At 45.1% G+C, this 24,091-nt stretch overlaps 1 protein-coding gene across 3 annotated transcripts in view; it reads right to left on the bottom strand.

The window, feature by feature from the left end:
- TBC1D17 (TBC1 domain family member 17) overlaps positions 1-24,091 on the bottom strand; it is a 416,105-nt gene that overhangs the window by 154,236 nt on the left and 237,778 nt on the right. For all 3 annotated transcript variants that reach the window (XM_069200945.1, XM_069200946.1, XM_069200947.1), the window contains 3 exons: positions 16,921-17,015; positions 12,972-13,088; positions 8,290-8,390 (listed from right to left, as the gene is read on the bottom strand). In XM_069200945.1, coding sequence (XP_069057046.1) covers positions 8,290-8,390; positions 12,972-13,088; positions 16,921-17,015 — 313 coding nt within the window. The remainder of the gene's footprint in view (positions 1-8,289; positions 8,391-12,971; positions 13,089-16,920; positions 17,016-24,091) is intronic.

Below are 24,091 nucleotides of genomic sequence, written 5' to 3'. Positions count from 1 at the left end.
TGAGAACCATGTCTCTCAAACCCACTGTGGGGCTATCAAGATTAGATTGACTTGTTCTTGCCTGCACTTTCGGATCACCTTTAGTATTAATGGAATCAGTGGAAAAGCCTAAGCAAATCTCTCTGACCAACTTATCGACAGGACATTCCCAGTGACTGAGTGGTAGAACCTGGATACAAAGCTTTGGCATTTTGCATTCTTGTGTGTTGCAAATGGGTCTACTTGTGGTGTCCTCCACATCTGGAAGATCTAGCTAATCACTTCTTGTTTTAGTTCCCATTCGTGTGTGGTGTTTGCTTTTCTATTTAGCCTGTCCGCTTCAGTGTTTTCCTTCCCTGATAAGTGCATTGCCACTACAGATACCCTGTTCTTTATCAACCATCTTGATATATCCTGAACCAGAGTTGACAGCAGGTAGGATTTTGTTTCGCAGTGTTCAAGTAGCACATCAACGTTCTGTCTGTTTGAATTAAAACTGTTCTTTCTGTTACATGTTTGTTTAAGGCCTTCAGTGCCAGAAATAACGTCTTTAGTTTATGTATTGCCCTGCTTCCTTGGGGTTCCACAGGATTCTGATGTTTAGCTTGTCCATGTGAGCTCCAAATCCCATGTGGGATGCATCTGTTGTAATGGTCACTTAGGGAGTTGGTGTTGGGAATGGTTTCCCCACCGTTAGGTTTTGGAAGTTCCACCATTGCATCTCTCTCTAAACCACTAGTTCGTCTCAACTCCTAGTTGATTGTGACCATTGCTGTTGGACCTATTCTTGTAGTGGTCTTATTGGAGCCTTGCACGTGGGACTAGGGGAATACCTGAGGCCATCATGCCCAACATCTTCTCCATCATTCTCATAATCAATCCTAATGTAAGGTGGGTCCTTTGATGAGAAGTGATACTTGTTCTCCACCGTTGGGGATATTGCCTTAGCTGCAACTTTTCCTTAAATGCTTCCCTGCCCTAGTCTAGCATACGTGGAAGAACTTGGAGAAATTGGGTTCTCTTTTGTTTAGTAAGTAATGTCTCACAGAGGAAACATACCTCTGATTGCTTTTGTTCTGACAGTCATCTGTTGATTCTCCTAACTGTGAGAGGCCTTCTTGTTCTTCTTCCTCCAGGTTGAATAACTCCTTTTCCAACTCTTCTTGCAGTACTGGGGTAGTGGGGCTCCCCAGCTCCTCTGCTTCCACTTTTTTCAATGGAATTCTGTAACCCTGTAAAAAGTTATCAAATTCCTTTTTTTTTTTCTTAATTAGGATTTTGAGTTTGGCCTTGAGTCGCTTCCTTTCTCGCTCTACCTGGAAGAATTTTTTTGTCATTGTTGAGTTCCGACTCATTTCTTTGTTTCAGAGTCGACGCAAAGGAACTTTTCAACGTTGAGATCAGGTGTCTTGGTGTTTTGGCAGTTTGCAGCATTGATGCAGTGTGGCTTTTTGGTGCTGCTGTAAGCCCTGCCTTCGCAGACAGTGTCGAACTGGCTTTCGCCATCTACCTCCCATGCCCTTGGATGCTCTCTCGATGTCAAAGCAGGTTTTGAAGGTATGCCTCCATCAGTATCCCTTGTTTTGGACCCATGTGGCTCTTTGGGCATCACTCTGCCCTCCTGCATTGATGGTTTTGATGTCATTGCCGTTTTTTTTGAGTCAGAGTTCCTTAGAGGCTCAGAGGGAATAACTTTGCCTATGTTACTCCATCTATGCTCTTTTGTGGCTCTTACTGGCCAGGACTCGGACGATTTCCTCGAGTTCTGGTTCCTTTCCTTTGGTCTCCTTCGTCTCCAAGATGTCCTCCTCGTTGACAGGCCTAAGACTTTTAAGGACTCTAATTTTCTTGTGGTGACACACCTTGTAGTGTGCCCACCTCTGCTTCTGTCTTGACCTGGTTGTCTTGGGCAGTAACTCTGCGCACACCTCACAGTCTTCTGCACTGTGGTCTTTAGGGAGGCAGAGTTTAGAGACCTTGTGCGTGTCCTTCTGTGCGTACTTGTGCTGGCACTTGGGGCAGAATCTAAAGGGTGTGTGTGCTCCATGCCCCTTTTTTCATCCTCCAACCAAACGGTCTTGTTGCTTCAGTCTGATCACCTCGGTGTTGATCAGTGGTTTTCTGTGTTTTTTCAGTGTTTATTTGCAACATTTCAGTCATTGCAAATTCTGTTTCCTCAATGGCGATATTCGGTGGAAATACTTTTTCTTCTTCTCACAATTCCTTCCTCCTCAACTCAGGCGCTCTCTGTTAGGCTTCCAACCCTAATGGCAGAAAAAAGTAATTTGAAGATGGCAACTGCACTGAGGGATTTACAGGGCATATGTCTGACGCCACACAAGGAGGGATTTAATCCCAAATGGTTGACAAGGCCCACAAGAAAAAATAGGAAACAGAGAAAAGAGACTTCAAGGAGACTATTACAGACCCAGTGACTAGATGGCGGAATAACGCACATCATGTGTATCCAGAAAAGATTCACGCTGCAAAAGTTTGTTTTTTTATTATTAATCCTGAAATTAACTATTTTATCAGGTCAGATAGACCATTGTTTATTTTGATATGTATTTATTTGCACTTGCAGCTCCCAAAGAAAAGCCTGAATTCTTGAACCCATGCTATCACTCAAAGGCCTATTACCAGAGAGGAATCCAAAAAAGATTAAAGCTGCAACATTTTTTTTTTAATTCATCTTGAAAGTAAATAATTTATCAATTTAGACAGACCATAATTTATTTCGATATGTATTATTTGCACTTATCCACTCATCCTAAGCTCCCACAAAAAAGCCTGAATAATTGAACCCATGCTATCAATAAGAGGCCTATTAACAGAGAGGAGCTTTATATGACTCAGCATGGACACACTTAAATCTGATCTTCGTGTTGTACCCAGTGTTTTGAATTCTTAAATGTGACCCAAGATTTGTGTGTGTAAAAGAGGCTGAATATCTCAAAAGAAAATAATTTAATCACGGTATTGGACAAGCATCCTGTAACATTTGGATGACAAATGTTCCAGTAAAGTGATCTGTGTGTGACACACAATAAGAACCATCACTGACGGGAGAAATTATGGAGGCAGTAATTTATTCCACCTTCAATCAAGATCCGAGCATCCTGACTAAAGGTGACTGCATGCAGAAAGGCACTGGCCTCTAAACTCAAGACAGAGACTTATGTGCCACTCTCGCAGGTTAACGATGTAATGGCTTATCGCAAGCAAACATCTATTTGAAAAAGTGAAACAAACTTCATGTCTTTTCTACCTGTAGCCGACTTTCCACCCTCTCACCAAGAGGAACAAATGGATCCGAGTCATGGTGTCAGTCCCCCATACCAGTCTCGTAGATCTTTCATCCTCTGAAGTGGTGCAGGATTCGGAGGACAATTTGTTTGAGGATTTTAAGGATGAACTGAAACAGCTGAGAGTCTGGAATCAATTCTGGGTGTGGCAAGAACAAAAAAAAAAAACAGTGTCATACATGGAAGACACCACACCATGCAGACAGAAAGTGGACTCAATAGAGAGGTTACATTTGTTCATGCTGGATGACCTATGGCACCATAAGGCCTCAGATTAAGCTGCTACATTTAAAGCAGCAAATTATGTGCAGGCAGAGCTTTTGTAAGACACGGAAAAGGAAGTTAGAAACCACCTGCAGGTGGAATGTCCTAGACCTCCAGTTAAAGGTAAGGTGCTGTTAAAGACAGAGTTGGATCCTAAATCTTCACTTTTTTTTGGAAAGTATAACAAAGATCCCATGAATGGGACAGATAGGTCCTTGTGCATTTTAATGGTCAAAAGAGGCCAGTTACAAAAATGATGGGTGCTCCTGTAAATCCCGACACCCTGTGAGGGTGAGCTCAAAGTACCTTTGCTTACTAGGAGACTGATAGACAACAATCCACTTTATTTTCACGGAGGTGGGACCTATTACTCAAGGGATTCTCTTTGATAAGCCTTTTATAAAAGAACTGGGACAATTGTGATGGACCTTTATGGTCTATGACAAAGCCAAGTCCTTTATGCCTAATGTTTTGCCCCTGAATTTTTTAGCTGAGCAGGACGCAGCAGGCAACACATTCAGCCAAGGTTACGTCCAAAATCCCCAGAATAGATGTGTAATCAAAACAGGTGAAAGTTCAACACAGTCTCTCCTTTTAAAGGGATTGTGGGCCATAGAAGAGACAAAAGAGTCAGAAGACGCAGCAAAGGAAATTCTTCAGGTGAGCGGTCTCCTGTCTTTCTGTGCAAGGGCCGGTGGAAGGAGAGTTTCGTGTTTCTAAACAAGTGACAAGACATCACTTACAATGCGGGGGCCTTTCAAAAGTTTTAAGACCGAGTTCTGTGACATGTCTGCAGAGCAATGCAAGCAAGACCCAGAATGTTTCCATCGAGGAGCAGAGACTAGCAGATCAAGATGCTGAAAATGTCTACAGAGCAAGAACACCACTTAAAGATCTTTTTTCCATCCCTTGGTATTTTGATCACATTTTGTTAGTCGAGTAGAGGACCTTCAGCATGTCACATATCAGCAGGGGTTCAATTCCTGGTATGTATACAGGCAGTACAAAATGGAAGGTATTCATCTACCCATTAATCTTTACTGGAAAAGAACTCAATGGTCGGACTGTATTTCTAGGATCTATATTTGTCAGTTGTGATGTTTTTTGGACCACATCATTGATGCTTGCTGACTCCTATTTGGGATATTGACAGTCTAATGGTGCTTTACAAAGCTAATCCCCTAAAAGCAGTGGTGGCTCACCTCAGAACCCAGGAGGTGAGGATAACTGTTTAATGTCAGGACACAATTTTATGATCCTGAAAAAGGACACTCTAGTATGTCACCTCTATAGAACGAAACTTCTTTTATAGGACTTGGGATTCCTAAAATATATAGCAAAATGCAATGTGCTCCAAAAATGATGATGGAATTCCTCGGGTTCACTCTGGAAAAATCACACAGAGCTTCTAACAAAAATAAATGGTAGCCATTACAAAAATACTGCAATGTGTTTTAGGAGCCCATTGAGTCTGTTTCACAGTTGTGAGCAGTACTGTGAGACTTCTAGCTTTGTCTACCATGCAGATACTTCAAGGAAATCTGCATTTCTGACTGATTAAAGATCATGTAACTAAAGAAGGGTTCTCTCGTATTGAGAGGAATAGTCAGTGTGTCTTAAGCCAGTGATGGCAGGATCACATGGAGCCCTGAAAGGGCCGAGTCATTATTGGGTTCCTCTAAAAGCCTTAGTGCTTTTCTGCGTGACCTCAGCCTGGCCTCTAACTTTGGCGTCGATATAGAGTTAGCCGACATCGATGACACTGGCTTCAGGACTGAAAGACACGGACCAGGAGAAGAAGGAGACACACAATGGTCCAATCCGGATCCATCCGGCGCCAGAGCGGATCCCATCGGCGCCGTGGACACCTGAGGCTCTGTCATCGGCGTCGTCTGATAAGATGATGTCATCGGCGCCGCAGGTCTTTAAGGCGATGTCATGGGCGCTGTAGGTCTTTGAGGTGACTTCATTGGCGCCGAACCAGCACCCTCAGCCGGATAAAAGGGCATAAACGGCACCGCCTTGTAAGGAGCTGGGGAGCCCAATGTAAATGCCAAAGGACCCGTGGGACCAGCTAGTGCAGCAGCAGGGGCCATAGCATTAAACATATTAAACATGGCATTAAAAATGCTGCTGGATCCGCTCCCGGAGCCGGGAAGGCAGGATACGGCTGGTCTTCATGCAGCACTTGGTCCGGCTGAGCATCTGAATCCTGCAACCCAGGCGAAAAGCGAGGACTCTCCTGAGAAGCGACCATCTCGAAGACCGACGGCGCCAGAGAAGCCTGAGGGCTTTGAGGCTGTGGAGTCACCGTAGGACTAACCTCCCACGGTGCCATCTAGATGGAGACCTGGACCTTGAACGGCTACGAGCCTAACAACGCCGAGAGTCGTGTCGACGCCGCTTCTTATGTTTTTTCTAAGAAGTGTGAGAAGACGATCTACGATGGCTTCTATGTCCTTTCTTCGCCTTAGCCAAAAAGAGTTTGGCTTCTCTCTCCTTCAGCGCCTTCGGATTCATGCTTTGGCAGGACACACACTCCTCGACGTCATACTCTGGATTTAAACACCAAAGGCAATCATCATGAGGGTCCGTAACCGACATGCGACCCCCGCCCGCCCGACAAGGATTAAACCCCGACTTCCTAGGAGGAGACATTGTAACCAGAAATTAGAGGGAACACCTTCAACAGTAGCAAGGGCTAGGAGAAAACCGTTAGCGTCGAAGGTACGGAAAAAAGGAAACTGACGTCAGCACGCCGGCGAGGACCTCTTATTTCACAGTGACATCAGACAGAGTTGCGTGGGAGCCGTGCAATTGTGACGTCCTCGGCGACGTGGAGAGCTGGGAAAAAGATTTTCTGTTGAATGCTGGCACATTGGGAGAATTCATAAGGTGAGGAATCCACAGGTAGCTAATGTATTCACCAGAAAAAGCGTTACCGAAGGTATGTAACTTGTTCTTCAGTGCCATAATCTGAACCACTCTTTCATTACTGCCTTCATCCCCTCTTTCCTCAACCAGGTCATTGTACACTATGGAAAAATTCCTCTGCAGATCCTTCAGTTCTTAACATCTATAGCCCTAACTCCTCACCCAATATGTGACAAGAATTTGGAAAAAGTAGTACATTTCCAAGAGTCCTGCTTCTAGAAATTCTCTTCTGCCTCAAACCCCACCCAGTACGGTTTTGATCCAATTTATGGAATGGGCTAATTCCTTTACCAAATAATTCTAATTATAAATATAAACAATATCAGAAGGATGCTGGATGATGGTGTTGTCACAGGGCTGATTCTTTTAAATCTTACAGCAGCCTTTGACCCTATAGGAAAGTTTGTGCTTCTGCTGCAAGGGAAGGGTGTTCTATTGGCACAGGGGAGTCTCACTCTACAATTTTTATTCTGAGTTCAAACTCCTGCAAACTGGGGTGGGGGGATTCATTCTCTTAGCCTTAACATCTTAAAAGTGTATATGGCCCAGCAGAAAGCTTTGATTCAAACCCTTGGGTTTCTTTTCTATCCCTATGTTGATGACGCACAACTGCTTATCTGCTTAAGATGTACCCAGGCTGACATTCCATTTTCCTTTCAATCTTGTCTAATCTAAATGGCTGAGTAGATGACTGCCAATAATGTGACACCTAATTTGGACAACACTGAGATGGTAGTATTTGGCTGTCCCCCCTATGTCTGGACCACTGCCTGGTGGCCAATGTGCCATGTCCTCCAGCCTAGTCTTAATCTTGAGGTACAGTATTCATCACTTTCTTTTGTCCCTCGAAATAGTAAGGTACGATTAATCTTTTTTATCAGTACCTTACATAAAATCCTATTTTGTGTTCACCCTAAGGGCTAATGTCTTGTCATTTAAGCTACCATCTCCTCTAGATTTGATAATAGAAATACCTTTACCTATGCTTACTAAAGTATCTTCTTGAAAGACTTCATATTGTCAAAGCACGGCAACCTGCCTCATTCTAGACCTTAGGATGTTTGATTTGGGATCACTGCAGAGGTAAAATCTTCACTGACTTCAAGTACCAAAAGAACGTTACATGATGGCTTAAGCTATTCTTTTCCATGGCGTTACATACTTTCACAAAACATTCTTGCCTACCCCCCCCCCCCACACCCCCATTAGATCCCTCAACTCTGCCTCCAATGGTCTTCTCATGAACCCATACTTTAAATGCTTCTGGACTGGCAGGAGTTATTTTTCTTAGTGTGGTTGGAGGAGACTAGATCGTATACTTTCCAGTCTGGAGCCCGCTTAGTGAGAATATTAATAAAGCTTCTCACTGGTCAAGAGAGTCTACTTTCAAGACGTTCTACCTCAAGCATGGTCTTTAATGGTGAGTAATTCTTAAAACCTAATCAATGCCATCAATCTTTCCAAATAATGTAAAATGTCATAGGTAATGCAAAATAAATGTATAGTTCTAAGCAAAACAGGGAGGAATGGTTTATCTCACTTTGTATAAATTATAATCATATTCCACTCTTGCTCCCAGCCTACGGTGATATGATATAGATGGTAGCTAATGTTGTCTTCATATTCATGGGTAAAGTGAGTTTCAATTAACATGAATTAAGAGGCTTGGGTTTGCTCACTAGGTTTGGAGCAGTAACAGTGACAGACTAGTCAAGACTGGAAATGAGTTATAGACTTTACAGCTGTCAGTTGGCAAGGCAGCAGTGCCAACTTGTACTCACACTTCGTACACACTCATGGGACTCACCACCAGGGCCATGAATCCAGCAAAACACCAGAAGGCATCCACTTCATTTTGCGTAACGTAGAGTATGGGGGATAGCAGATCGCTGAGGCCCTGAACATAACCTAGAGGGAAGAAGTCAGGATAAGTTACTATTTCTGTAAAGAGTGCACGCTGGCCACAGACACTGGATACAGACTGCTATCCAGAGGATAATAAATGCCATCTCAATGTCTTGCATACAGGAGAAGAAAAAAATAGCTGGTTTCTGTTCCTGGTGAGGGTGAACTCAGTAACATCTTTCACAGAAAACACTGTACAGGTGGACGTTGTTCAAAGGAACATTGTACAGTACAGGCTGAGATCTCTGATGGAGAAAGGTGAACTAATGTCTGCCAATGGGAAATCAAACTGCCTGTTCCCTCTGTAGAAAGCAGGGTTTTGATTGCAGTAGTCCCTCCACTTTTTGCCTGATACTGGATGCAACTCGGACTGAAGTGCACTGGGTTCCTGCTAATGAGGTCGCCAGTGCCAGTGTTCCCTTCTCAAAAATGAGACAACTGGTCGCTTGACCCCCAAGGGGTCAGGCTTTTAGCACCTTTGTGACTCCGTAGTAAGTGGTACCTTTAGTACCTAGGGCACAGGTACTAAATAGGGCCCTACGAGCTGCAGCATCACTTGTGTCACTCTAAAGGACCCAGCACCAAACTCATACAGACTGCCACTGCAGGCTGCATGACAAGGTGCTCCAAAAATTGAAAACATGAAATGACACACACCTGTGTGCCATGTCCCCTAACACTGCATGAAATATGTGTAAGTCACCCCTACAGCAGGCCTTACAGCCCTAAGGCAGAGTGCATGATATCACAGGTGAGAACATCTCTGCATGCCCCTTCTATGTCTTTGTCGATTCTTAGACATAGTAAGTGAACAGGGAAGCCATTTTAAGTACATGTGCTGGAAACGAGCCAATACGAGTTCCCCAGCTACATGATGGCTTCACTGAAGTTAGGGATGTTTGGTATCAAACATTTCATATTAATAAACCCTCACTGATTCCAGTGATGGATTTATTAATATATGCACCCAGAAGGCACCTTAGAGTTGCCCCCTGAAAACCTACCAACTGCTGTTGTGTGTTGCTTGACTGACTTCCACCAGTCTACCACCGACAGATGACTTTCTGACCCCCAAAGATGAGAGCATCTGCTCTCCGGTAGTCAGAAACAAAGCCTGGCCTGGCTGCATGTTACACACCCCTCCCAACAGGATGACCTGCAAATCTGCATTCCTAGGCAGAGGGCTTCAAAGAGCCCACAGCCGTTGGTATGTGGAACTGGCTTTCCTCAGAAGTGAGGAGATGCCGACTCCCCTGGCCTGGGCCCATTTGGCACCTAGACAGGTGGGAAAATTAGCTATGCGGGAGGTGTGTTGCAGTTGCATGCTGAACACACCACTAGGGTGAGCAGCCTAAAATGAACACTACCTCAGGAATTCCACCATCTTGTGTGTGGTGGAATTAGGAATTCTAAGACAGGATGATGCCCACTCCCCAAAGGAAGTGATCATCTAGGGAGCGTAGTGACCCCAGTGGTAAGTAGCCCATTGGCTACTACCAATCACTCCCCTAACGCTCCTAAATTGAGTATTTAGGGGACCCCCTGATCGCAGGACTTCAGATTCCCAGGACTACAGAAGAAAGAGGACCCGAAGAGCCGTGAAAAACAAGAACTGAGGTGCACCGACTGACTCGGTCCCAACCCTGCCAGCCTGCCTGTTGTCCTCGACAATTGCACCAAAGATGACTCATCCTGTAGCTGTTCTGGCTACAAAAGCCTGGGAGGGCTGCCAACACTTTGAGAAGTAACCAGGCTCTCCTATGGAATAGGGGAGCTGCTTCCCTGCACCTTGCAGGCACCGGAGAAAACTCATGAGGACTCCGGACCGCACCACTTCACCTGTATCTTCTTTCCTAAGTTGAAGTGGGCCAATGATGCCAGCATGGTCCCCAGACCCTCCAGAGCCAAAGTCCACCTTGGGTTTGCCAACAGAGCATTTCCCAACACTGCCTGCAGCCTCTTTCTGAAGTCCCCTCCAACCTTGAGTATCCCTTGCACCAGAAACAGATGCCAAAAGACACTACTATACCAGAGTCCCACAGCTTGAGTAAAAGTGTGTCAATAGTGTCACTACATGCCCAAGGATCTCAAGGGTCAAGCCTCCCTGTGGGTTCCCCCAGTCCCTGCTTGCAGCCTCTTCCAGAAGTGAATGTGACACCCGATGCCAGAACACTCCTCTGCACCCAGACGTCCCATAGCCCCCTGAGGTGAACTGTTGGTGTGGCCTTGGACCTTGCTCCATAAATACCCTAAGTCAAGAAGAACAGTCCTGTAAGGCATTGCTAAGTGCCCGAATGCAGAATCTGTTTCTTTTCCATTAGAATAACACTAGGGCACCCGATGCAGAAAAGCACCTCTGCACCCGGACACCCCAGTGCCTCCCAAAGTGACCTGTTATTGCTGCCTTGGACCTTGCCCCATGCTTACCTTAACTCCAGAAGAACAGTCCTGTAGGTCATTGCTAAATACGCAAATGCAGTATGTGTTTCTTTTCCCATAGGATAACATTAGGGCACCCGATGCTGAAAAGCACCTCTGTACCCGGACACCCCAGTGCCTCCTGAAGTGTACTGTTGGTGCTGCCTTGGACCTTGCCCCATACTTACCTTAACGCCAGAAGGTTGGTCCTGTAAGACACTGCTAAATACCCATATGCAGTACATATTTTCCACCATAGGATAACATTACCGCTCCAAAAATTGCACTGTCAACTTTTGAAAACTGTAAAAATTCTTAACTCAAAAAGTACTTACCCAATTCTGATGATCTGGGGATCTAAATTCATATAAAAGTATGTGTCATTTTTATAAACTGATGTCAGATTTCTTTATTATGTGTGTCTTACTTACTGCCTGCCTTTGTGTGGGCAATACATGCTTAGCACTACCCTGTAATATGCCTAACTGCTCACCCACATGCCCACAAAAGACAGCATTTGGGATATCATTTGTGTCTTTGTAATTCCTTCGTGGTGTGCTTGGACACTACACAGTGTACCTCTTTTTGGTCCACTATATAAAGAGCAAGCATCCTGCACCTGGGAGTTAATGGGCCACGTGGGTCACAGGGTGAAGTAAATGGACTAGCATCTCCCACGAGAGCTGTACGCTGGCCTAAACAAATCAGTGTATACTGGCTGACATCTCACACAGGAGAGTGTACTAGCTGATGTCCCTAATAAGGGAGACTACGGGCTGAGATGTCTTACAGAGGAAGGCATACTGACTGGTGTCTCTCATGGAGACAGCATACTAGGTTGAGGTGCGTCACAGCGAAGGTTGTACTACCAACTGTTTCTCACAAAAAAGGTGCACTCACAGAGGGAAGTCTAATAACTAATGTCTCCCAAAGAAGAGAGTGTACTTACTGACATCTCTCACACAAGAGGGCGGGGGACAGCAGGTCAGATCTAACAGGCTTACATTTCTAAGCTTTGAGAGCTGTATGGGCTGACATTTCTTACAGGGCGTGTCTCTAAGCAGCTCTCTGGTAAGGTACTGTGTACTGCTTGATGTCTTCAACAATGAGGGGCGTACTGGCTAACAGCGCTCAATGTGTCTTACAGGAGACTGAGGGGATTATGCATTGGCTGATATTTCTAAAAAGCAGGGTGTACTCCATAACAGCAGTTAAAAGGGGGAGCCTTTAGACGAACCATGGAAAGTGTGTAAACTGAAGTCTTGCTTTTGTGAGGGGATACTGGATGGGTTGCTGCAGTGTAGGAAGTATCCTCCGGGGTTTCTCCTATGTACTACATACCGCAGACATTTTTCACATGAGAAAATGTCAGCCGATGTCTCTCACAAGTAATGTCCAAGTTCTCCCACTATAGTGAGGCAGAATATTGGCTGCTGTCTCTCAAAGACTGACACTTATCACAATGGAGTGTGTATTCACTGGCATCTCATGTGGAGTTATTAGCTGACGTCTCACAAGACTAGCTGCAGTCGATGGTGCTTCATCCTAGGGGACGGTATTCCAGCTGAAGTCTCTGAAGGGAAGGCTGCATTGCCTGATACCTTACACAGAGCATAACGGGTGCCGGGCACTAACTGGCATCTTTTATAGGAGACACATAATTGGTTGGATTGTGTCAAAATGTAGGTACAGTGGCTGACATCCTCCCAAGAACAGATTGTCCTGGCTGACGTGCCTCAAAGGTCGGGTGCAGGGACTAGTGTCAATCACAGAAACACGTCAATGGATGACCTCTTTTGAAGGGGATGGATGTTATAGCTGATTGTTTCTGCACTGAAGGGCACTCTCGGCTTGCAAGCAGTACAGGTAAGGGTCTCTCACAGTGGATGGCATACCAGGGAAAGTCTCTCTCAGTGGACAAGGAACTAGCCAAGGACTCTCAGAAGGGAGGGTGATTGACACCTCTCACAGGAGAAAGTGCTGTTTCTCACAGAGAGTATCATACGACGCCTTGTACACGGAACGGAGTACTAGCTGGGGTTTCTCACAAGATAGGGTAAACTGGCACACATCGCTCACAGGGGAGTGTTTACTTGCTGACATCTCTCGAAGGGAATGGAGCACTGGCTTGGGTCTCGCGCACATAGAGGAGACAGAGCTCAATACCGAGGTCAAAGTTGTACATGCAGTACGTCATCAGAACGTCGTTCAGCAGCACCAGCCCAGGGTTGTCGCTCCCCTCGTAGAACTTGTTGGTGCGATCCGTCCGGCTGACATCTCTCTCTGAAATAAAGAACATAGCGTCATTAGTGCCTTTATAGGGAACACACAAAATTAAAGGTACAAATGTTATTCTCACACCAGAAGAGGAAGTCCGTGGAATTGGAGTAATCTTTTGTCAGATAAGAGATGCCTGGAAGGAGTGCATAAGTGAGAGAAATCTGAGAATGGCTTGCACCACTGGGGACTCTTTTTCACATTCTCAGGGAGGATGCAGCAGAACAGTGTTGGTTTTCATGATCAGACCTGGGTGTAACAGTGGGATAGGAATGGGTAAACCCATGTCCGCTAACAAGGTCTGAACAAGGTGGCATTGTCCTTTACCAATGGAGGCGTGTGAGGACGTATGATATGAATGTACAGAAATAGATGGCTCGTTTGTTGCGTTCTTGACACAGCAGGAGGTGGTCTCGCAGGCTGGTATTGCTCTCATCTTGGATTTGTATGTTCGGTATACTAGCAACAAATGGAAATAGAGGTAGGATACAAACTGAGGTTTCATCGGGGTGAGGTTGCATTAGAGTCCACTACAAGCTCATATGCATGAAGTAGAACAGAAAAGGTTTAGACATGGAGGATGGATTTCTCTCTCACCTCAGCAGAAGTTGATCACTGCAAATGTTACTCTGTGTGGTAAGAATCAATCTTGGGACGCATGAACTCCCTCAACAAGTAGTATACGATACTCCCTCATTAAATATTATATGATTAAGTGAATGCACCTCACGGAATCCACATAGCAGGTAAACAGTGACATCTGAGGGAGGTCTTTGATCTTAAAAACTCACTGAGCTGAAAGGAGTAATTAATGAAGTGCAGGCCACAATCAGATTTTTATGCAAGTAAAGAGTGCGGGAGACAGGAGCTTCTTACTGTGATTGAGTAAGTTATTAGTTACAGAAGTGTGCAAGATTCTAAACAACTTACGGTTATTACATAGTGCATAAGCATTTTGATTGTCAGGTGACCAATAACAGATGGTCTATGGTGTGAACAACTTATTGTTTAATAAAACAGTGCACGAGTACCTTAGTTGTGAGGACGAAAGCGACCAGTGAGATAAGTCTGAAAAGCATTAATAACTTATTGAAAAAAAAAGATATCCATGACAGAAGTCTTCAATAAGTTCAAAACTACTGAAAAACGCTAGAGATATGACAAGATCATAACACACCCTGCATCTGCATGACGGGGGCCACTGAATGTAAAGGAGAAAATGCCCACAGATGTCTGCAAGGTGTGAACTTTTTATTTTCTTGTGGGGGTAGTGTTCTAGATGACTGTGCAAATATAACAACATTCCAAGATGCACTTAATGATAGCTGAAACTTTAGAAAGACTTCAACTGCTGCACTACATAGGTGTGAAGTGATGACTCATGAGTGAGGCAAAACCACTGAACCAAAAGGATTGTGAAGGGACGCATGTGTGATTACACTGAGCCTATGATGCGGTTTCTGTAACAAAATTCTTCTAATGAGTTTTATTATTGTCTGTGACTGTTTGAGGAGAAGGACCATATACTTCCAGTTTTCTCGACACTGTATTTCAGTGACTGTCAATGCACTGTTGCAAGGGTCCTTCTATCAGATCTCAATGTAGTACCAGAAAGATGCAGGCATACGTTATTCCTAGAAGACAGCTCAATTTCCTCACCAAAAGTCGAATGGGTTAGCTTCTAAAGGATACAGATATGCATACTTAGAGTGAGGCATGGAGTACAGGAACTGTATTTCTGAGCACAAAGAAATGACTTTGCCACAAAGACGAGTAATCTCAGGTCAGATTTGTATGCAACACCCCTAATATAGGACTGATTGAGGGAACTACCTCACAATTGCATTGGTACCAGCAAAAATTTTAAATGACAGTAAAAGAAATCCGTTGTCTTGAAAACAGGATCTTAAGCCAAGGAGTCTTTGTTCTTTCTAGAAACATGAACAGAGTAAATGTATTACGTTTTCTAGGACAAATTATGGCAGGAATATGCAAAGTGGGTTACAGATAGTATCACTACTTCTGAATCCTCCCCTGATGAAATGACTCTATTTACTCTTTGTAGCTGCCCGTTAACTTCTCAAATTCTCAGCATCTTTCATTAATTTTTAAGCTTGCACTTAGATGTTTTATGGCCAAATGGCAAATAAAACAGACTACCATTCAGCGATCAAAAACCACATTGTCTTACCTAATTGATGATGAGGGGAAAAAAATAATATCGTAAAAGCAATTAAAACAGTTAAGAAGAAAAAAAAATGAAAAATTCTCATTAAAGTGAAAAACCTGCGTTTTAAATAAAAACTTGCAGTAGAAAAGAGGAAATACCTACTGATTTAATGGGCAGTTCTAAGACACAGACAAACTCACAAGTGTGAGAAAGTAGAGCAGACACAAAACAGCCATGTTTACAGAATACAGAAGGGACAGTGTATGTATATGCTTTACGTACTACATCCTGCAAAATGTGACACTCGATGGACACTGATGCTGCCTCGGCCCGCATGCCATATACTTGAAGGAACTTATCAGCAAGAGCTAGGGCTATAGTATTTCACAAAAAGTCTACTTCAAACTCTGAAGGTCTTCATAAGAGATAAATAGAGTTAAAAGATATATAAACATCCATGCTACAGAGTGTCTTTCACTCAGAGACAGAGAGAGGGAAATCATCATTTAGGGGTTTAAAAACAGCCAGGCATAGCATAGATCCTTCAGCGGTAAGTGAGGAGAGAAACATGGAGGAAGACGAACAACTTAAGAAGGCATTCATGTGCAGAGGTCTATCAACAAAATGAATACTTAGATGCCATTAAGAAAATAAACACATTTCTATTTTTGCTATAATCTCAAAGCATTGTAATCTAAATATTCCAAAAGAAAGAATGCTGGAAAATCCAGTCTGAAGATGAGTCGTGAATTATCTGAAGTATGTAACCAACAACTAAGAAAAGACTGTACTAAAACTTAAAAGTGCTTAAGAACTTCTTACTGGCCAATGTGGTGGTACAAGCCCCATGTAAATCAGGGAGGAAAGGAATAACTGAAGCCAGGATTCAATCTGCTTCCTATCCGGAGAACGCCTGCGAGGACTCAGGCTTGGCACTTTTGGACATTTGGATTTCAGGTTGTGCTGAAGTTCAGTATTTCAGATTGTAACAAAGCAACGGATATCAGTATCTTGAGTCTTTAAAATGTTCACTATTTTCTATGGATTTCACACCTTTGTTGCCACTACTATGCACACGTCATATCTTTGTCAAAAGCTAGATATTGTCTATATTTCTGTGCATACTTTTAAAAACATACACAAGCGATGCAATTTCTTTTAAATATTTCTTAATCTAAATTCAGTGCTGTCATTGGTACTTGTATATCTACAGACAGATACTGGGGTCTTTTGAGTACTGATAAGCAAAGTTAGTAAAATGGATCTTTCATACATAGCTGGATGAGTTCTCTAAGCCTGTTCACTGAAAATGGGTCCTTTTTTAACGTCTCAGCTAAGAAATAAAAATGTAGGGGGGAACTTAGGTAAAGTTTCCCATACTACATGTAATCATTCCTACTGCGAACGGAAGGTATCGCTAATTTCAGGGAACTCACTATATTGTTCAAGTATGAAGACAAAAACACTGAATGCAATGAGATTGGATTCCTCACTGCATTCTTTCTCTAGAAAAAAGCAGACATAGATGGACTTGGAAAATGTCTCTGTATTGTATCTAAAGAGGAAAGAAATTAGAAGATCATACATTTTGACTTCTTCTCTTCACCAGCAGTTCCCAGCGCTGATAATCCCTTTCCAATGAAGTAACGCAGTACTCTCTTAACTAACCGATCAAACTCCGGTATCCTCTGAGCAGAGAGTTCCGTCTCTCCTGGTCCTCGGTTACCGATTTCCACTGGAGCTTCATCCGGAAATATTCATCCCTGGATAAAAGAAAAAGTTTTATTCCTTACTGGCAACCTACATACATAGAGTTTCACCATACTAACACTGCTGAAGTCTTACAACAGGACGTTTATTTAAATAAAGACATGATGTAATTGTATTACAGATTGGAAACTTATTACTGGTAATTTTCAATACAATAGCTTGGAATTATCTATATTTCAACTTTCATAACGCTGAACAGTCTTCTTAAGAATGGAAGGATGGCTTACTTTTAACATTAGCTCTTCTGCACCATTTTCCTTCATACAGTAATATGCTTTCTATGAATATCATTCACAGTTAGGATGAGTACCCGGGACTTTAGAGTACAACTTACTTAGCTAAGTTATCTGTGTACACCCAGTCCTTAGTCCTCTCTCATGCAGGGGTATGGGATCATTTCCACCTAGAAAGTACAGCCATACCTGTTCCCTGCGTGCTTTCTTGCTTCTCATATCTCAGTTATGAAAAACAAGTGATTAAGCAGGATCAAAACTACAGATTATGGTCACTAATTTAAGTAATTTGTACTTACTCCGATATTAAGTTCACCTTTATGCAGATATGTGGAAACATTTCAAAGCATGTGAAACTATCAAGCCGAAAGCATCTGACTGACAAAAAAAGTATGCAACCAATCTTTCCAAAAGGTTTTCGCTAGACTGAGGCTGGAAGCAAGAGCAGACACAAGACTGCCGTAATTACAAAGAATATATATGGCACTGGATGGACACTGTTGATGCCTTTGCCCAGATGCCTTAAGCATGGATGTACTTGAGAGAACTTTTCAGACAGGGCTAGGATCACAGTATTTCACAAAAAGTCTACCTAAAATTCTGAAGGTCTTCAGAACAGATCAATTGACTTTAAAAGATAAATAAACATCCATGCTACAAAGCATCCTTCACTCTAAGAGACAGAAAGATGTGAAAGCGGCAATAAAAAACACACACAAAAGAAACTTGAAATCCCAAGCTGGATGGGTCTAAGGATAGAAGAACAAGTGGAGATGTTCATCAAAATGATGTAGTACATTGAATTCAGTAAGGAGACGGCAATATCTTTCAGAATTTATAGTCAGTGGCAAATAGGTCCTAAATGACTAGGGCTGGCTTCCAGACAAGACCTGGTGAGAAATGTAGGAAATCGCTCCTTTTTGACATGGTCACCCACACGTTTTGTCTAGTATCCGATGCAATTTTGACAGAGGTGCACTGGGTTCCTGCTAACCAGGTCCCCAGTGCCAGATATCTTTCCCTAAAATTGTACAATTGTTCTCCCAACTAGCAAGACCTTTAGAACCCTGGCAAGTCCCTAGTAAATGGTACCCCTAGTACCTAGGGCATATGTTCTAAAGAGTGTCCACTAAGTGTTGCAGCAGCATGTATTGTGCCACCCTAAGGGACCCCTCACCACACTCATGCAAACCGACATTGCAGGCTGCGTGAAATGGTGCAGACAAAATTGAACACACAATATGGCACAGCCCCTTTCTGCCATGCCTGCAGACAGGGCATGCAATATATGTAAGTCACCCCTACAGCAGACCTTAAAGCCGTAAGGAAGGGTGCCTTATATTACATGAGTGGACATAGCTGCACAAGCAGATATGCTCCTGTGATGTCACAGTTGATTCTTAGACATCGCAAGTGAAGAGGGAAGCCATCTTAAGAATATGTACTAGGCACTGGTGATTATGAGTTCCCCAGCTACGTGACACCTTCACTGAAACCAAAGGTGTTTGGTAAAAATACCTCATATTAATAAACCCACAATGATTCCAGTCCTCTAGGGTGCACGCTGAATGGTACAGTCCAGTCTGCCACCACAGACACACTTCTCACCCCCAGAAGGTAAGTGCCCCACTCTCAAAGATCAGGAACAAAGCCTGCTCTGGCAGGAGGTGTTTACACCTCCTCCAGTAGGATGGCAGGTGAATCTGCATAGTGCACTGTTGTCTCTGGGATGTGTGTGTGCGATTCAAAACTGCTAGAGCAAAGGTGGCAGCTGCAAAAATCATGCAGTTTAACTGACTTCTGGCTTTCTATCCTATCTTGCCCGACAGACACTTAAATATCCCCTAAAGAGCACAAACCCAGAAGAGTAACTGCCCGCTCAAGAGTACTCAAATACCACCATGGGATGACCTTTAGAACAGAGCAAGTTCCCCATGCAGGCTAAAAAGCTTAGCGTGCTCTGCCATGATTTACACACACACACACACACATCAAAACACACACGTTCCCCTGGCCCAGAGGGGGAACACTGAGCATACAAGAACATATGTACAAATGAAATACACAGAGCAAAAGAAAGACAAAAGGGAAGCATTTCTGAAACTATGGGCAGTCTTTGAGGACGTACAGGCAAACAGCACTGACCCACTGGCGTTAAGCTAGGCGTCCGCGCACTTCCCTGCATTATGTAGGTATGGAGGTTCTCTCACCGATGGTTGTGATCCCCGCATTAGGATACACTAACGCAACAGTTGAGGGAGCTCAGGAGGCCTCTACCGGACAAGCAGGCTGTTAGGTCCAGGTATGGCAGACCAACAGGCCCACAGATCCCGACACTCCCTGCTCCGTCCCAGTCCCACACTAGAACACCCCAAAGCTCAACGCTCCCACCCCGTCTGTCACGGTCGACAGACAGAGCACCAGGGGCACAGGTAGCACCCCGCCCCCCAGGGGTCCGGGGAATAAACCCAAGTGAATGGAAGATTTTTAGCAGTCTTGGATAGCGAGACAGCTAGTGAGAGTGAGGAAAGAGGTCCCAGTCCTCCGAGATCTGGCAGCGAGGAAGGAGCCACAGAGTACACTCAGGTAGCTAAGGAGCAAGAGAGCAGGGCCCAACTTAGAAAGACCGCGCATAGCTCTGAGCGAAGGAGGCAATGTAGATGGGAGTCAGAGAAAAGGCGTAAACTGAGGAGAGTGTGAGAGAGCTGGCACCCTGGAAGCCCAGCAAGAGAGTAGAGCAGTGCGCCCTCCACCTGAGGAGAACGGGAGTAGGTACGGAGCTCTAGACACAGAAGAATCTAAGATAGAGCCAGAAGGGAAACATTTTCACTGGGTCCGTGCCTCACCAGAGTGCCAGCGAAGGAGCGGGGCTGACCAGGAGATTAGGGACCAAGGCAGCCTGGAGCACACCCAGCTCAGACACAGGAGGACCAAGATGGTACTGTTACGCGCGCACGAGGACAGCAGCGGCAAAGGCATCTGCTGCTCCCCCTGAGTGCACCAGACAGGTAAGCCAACCCCAAGGGACATAGTAGCTTAGGAGGAAGGCAAGATTTCACCTGACCCTTTTGCCACCTACTATCCTGCTGGACTGAAGAAGCGACCAATATGATAGTCCCTGGCCGGAGGAGAGATCCTTCGAACCAGAAGACATAGCGATTGCAGAGGACTGCACCCGGCACGGAGGGGGACATCCCAAGTGGAACTTCCCTTACATGCAGGAGTCTCTTGAGGAGATGGGAAAGCTACGTAGATGGAAAACCACCAGAGGTGTCCAGAGCGAGAATTTGTCCATTACTTCAGAAGGGCCCGTCATGGACCATCTATTTGTCTAGAGCCCAGATGGACAAGGAGAGGCTAAGAGCCAAGCTGCCACTGTTGTTGGAAGAGGCCGGGAAATGGATCTCATGGTTTGAGAAAAACACAGCAGAGTTCACTCTAGCAATAGGCGAAATTAAGAGTCTGCTAAGCAGCATTATTGGCGAGCAGACCAACATGGTGTTCGCCCGCACTCGTATCCCAACAGTCACGCTGACCAACCCAGAGCACAACAGGCCACATTTCAATCATAAAGTCACCAGATATGGACCGCCCTGAGGGAAATATTCCCTGACTGCTGAGATGTAGGTGGGTTGATGGCAGCAACAATGAAACCTGGGGAGACCATGATAGATTTCTTAGATAAGATGACCGAATGGTGGGGACAGGACAGCTGTGGACAGATATGGGCCCTCAAGTCCTTTTAAAAAAAATATTTTTATAACATCCTCAAAAAGGGGCTGCCTTCCAAATTAGAAAGTAGCTTGGACAGCATAGTAGGGCTAGACACTAAACCCTGGCGAGAAATACAAGCACACATACTGCACTTCCACAGACGGAAACAAGAGAAAGACAAGGAGAAGCAGGAACAGGCCCAGAGGGACAACACTAAGTTAATCCAACATAAGCTAAGGAAGACCACCCTCGAGGGGGCCACACTGGCAGCATGTGTGCAAACGGTCATGAAGGGAACTTTGCTGCAGGGCCCACAAGGGTTCCAAAATGGCTACAGCAATGGAAACCAGGGTGGCTGGAAGCTGCCAAACCAAATACAATGCTACTACTGCCATAGAATGGGCCATATGGCCGACAGATGCCAGCTAAGAGTACACCACATGCAGAAGTAAATAAGCCAAAGCCAGGTCCGCAAGTACAGAATCAGGTCCAGAGAAATGTAATGGCACCTTATACTCAGCCGCCTGGAAATGAGTCCACAATCACACCACCGCAGCAAGGGTCAGGTAACTGGGCCCTGCGAATGACAGCAGTAGCTGCAACTGGAGAATCAGGCCCATCATGGATCGAGGACACAGCCGCAACAGGGAGGGGTAGCCGTTTAGTGAAGCAATGCTTTCGCGCAGACACAGAACCCAAATGCACAGTAAGCCTTAGGGCCCCCCCATACAAGGCATACATTTTGAGCACACCATAAGATTCACTGCAGTAGTATACAAAATAAAAGGCAAATGAGAATAACATTAGGGATTTCAACCTTTAACTTGTGCTTGGGACGTTCAGGACTGTTGTGTGGCTATCGACTGGATATCCTCGCTAGAGTCCGCCATCCCAGGCTGCCAGGTGGCTGTCAATCGGGAATCCCCACTGAAGTTCATCATTCAGGGTACCCATTAGAGCTGGGGCCCCATTCCGTTGCTGGTCCCCCAGGGCAGGGATAGCCAGCCACACCCCAGGGGGATGGCAGTCTGACTGAGTGGGGCAGGGCGGCTCTATGATCACCGCTTAAAAGGCAGGCACCCCAGGTCCTCTAACCCATAAACAAAGTGTGGCGGGTCCCTATTACCAAATTCAAAGGGTCCCCGTTCACGGGCCCCCAGCTGGAACTGAAGCATCTTTTTAGTCTCAGCAGCAATAGTGCTTCCATCAGCTCCCAGAAAAACACGGGCACCCACTCTGGTTTCAAAAAGAAGCTGCCCTTCAGTGTTGCGAGCCAGGCCTTCAGTACACTCGGGCAGTGAAGACCATATCACCCTCACAGCGCACACGAGTTTCAATAAAGCACCACACGGTATTGAATCAGCAGATAGGGCATTCACCCGGACATCCAGCAACCCTGGTCCATCACCATAATGCGGGCAAAAATTCCAACAAGTTCTTGGCCTTGCTCCAGGCTCCCCACACAGCAATGTTTTGGGCCTTCTCCTTACCCTCACGGCTTCCTAGTAGCAGCCAGGAACAGCAGGCCCAAAAAGAAATGGGCCAAGGGAGAGGGGGTGCTAGGGAGGGGAGTCCAAAACATCCGCAGCAGCCCCAAGCAGAGCAGAATGCATGTATAAGCTCACACCCGCAGCAGGTATAGAAATAAGGCGACATGCAAGGCTTCATAATGCTTGAAGGGAGCAACAATTACAATATTGCACTCCGCAGATCAGAGACATGGGGGTCACGGAGCCACACTCTGACCGCCACCGGCACACAACAGTAAAAGTTCAGAGGTCTAGGGAAACCCCCAAGACTCAAACAGAGAAGCCAAAAGCTAGCCCCAGGGAGTAATTAGGGCACCACGCGCCTCTTGGGGGATTCACAGGGCACACCACGTGCTGAGACCAGAGGGGTGCACATGTGACCTCAGGGCCCGTTGTGTTCACGACCAACGTTCAGTGTGAGACACCTGCCTTTTTGCACACCCCCCCCCCACACGTGTAGGCTTGAAATAGTGGCTTGCGCCATCTGGAACTGCCCCATGCACACAGAAGGGCACCAAAGGGCTGGCAACGCTAGCATTCCACCAATTAGAAAGTTAAAAACCACGTTACACGAGAATTACCCTGTAAAACACACCATCCAAACATATACTTAGCTAAGCATGGAAAGGAGGAGACCAGATGATGCGTAAAAATTAAATGTTTATACAATAAACCATTTCATCCAGATATCTCGATTGAGGCCATCCCCCAGTGCCACACCAAAATACATGGAGAGCACAGAAATTCCAAAAATCCTACAGCACTGTACCTTCTCACCGATCCTAGCGACATCTGAACTGAGAAAAACAGGATGCACAGGAAGGGGGCTACAGTGAAGGACACCGTTTGGCCCTGCGATTTTCACAAGAAGAGATTCTTGGTGGTAGCTAAACCATCTAACCAATCCACAAACATGTCCCGTTTCTGTCTGCGGTTCCAGGAGGACCCTTAGCGTGTCTGGGCCATCTTTTTTCTTTTTTAACAACAAGTGGGCCCCAAACATGGGGTTTCAGTGCAGGGCCATCAACCTCAATGACATGAAGGGAAATGGGTCTCAAAGGGGAGGGTTAAGATATCTGAGACACCAAGGTAGACATGGATAGAAGGGAAGGGGCAACCCCTAATTGTACAGAAACTCACATTGTATTCCTTATGTTTCAGAGGCGAAGGTACAATTCTGCTGGGCATGAATGAGAATTGTGGCACAAAACTGCACAGTCCGGATCTGCAATGAGACACCTTCATGCTGGACACCTACTGGCAGTGCGGCAAGTTCACTTATACCCAGCTCAACCCTGGATGGCGTGGACTCTGCTCCTTCGTCACCATACACACCTCAACCCTGGTCATCCCAGCAGAAGATCTGTCTGAACTGTACCAACACCCACTGAGTAAGGAGACAACATTGTTGCATAAGGCTTAAAGCAGAAGAGCTACTGATTATTTTGATTGGGTTCAGTACAAGGACATTCCTGAGGAGTTTAGACTGTTCGCTGATGCTCAAGTTTTGGTGGGAGGGTCTATACCCTTGTTTACCTTGCAGACAAAAGCACGTTGCAGATAACACAGTGGGAGATGCTCAAAATGATGAAC

The sequence above is a fragment of the Pleurodeles waltl genome, chromosome 7 (genome assembly GCF_031143425.1).
Source record: "Pleurodeles waltl isolate 20211129_DDA chromosome 7, aPleWal1.hap1.20221129, whole genome shotgun sequence".
NCBI classification, from domain to species: domain Eukaryota; kingdom Metazoa; phylum Chordata; class Amphibia; order Caudata; family Salamandridae; genus Pleurodeles; species Pleurodeles waltl.
The sequence above is the reverse complement of the archived record's forward strand: the minus strand, read 5'-3'. Positions and strand labels throughout refer to the sequence as shown.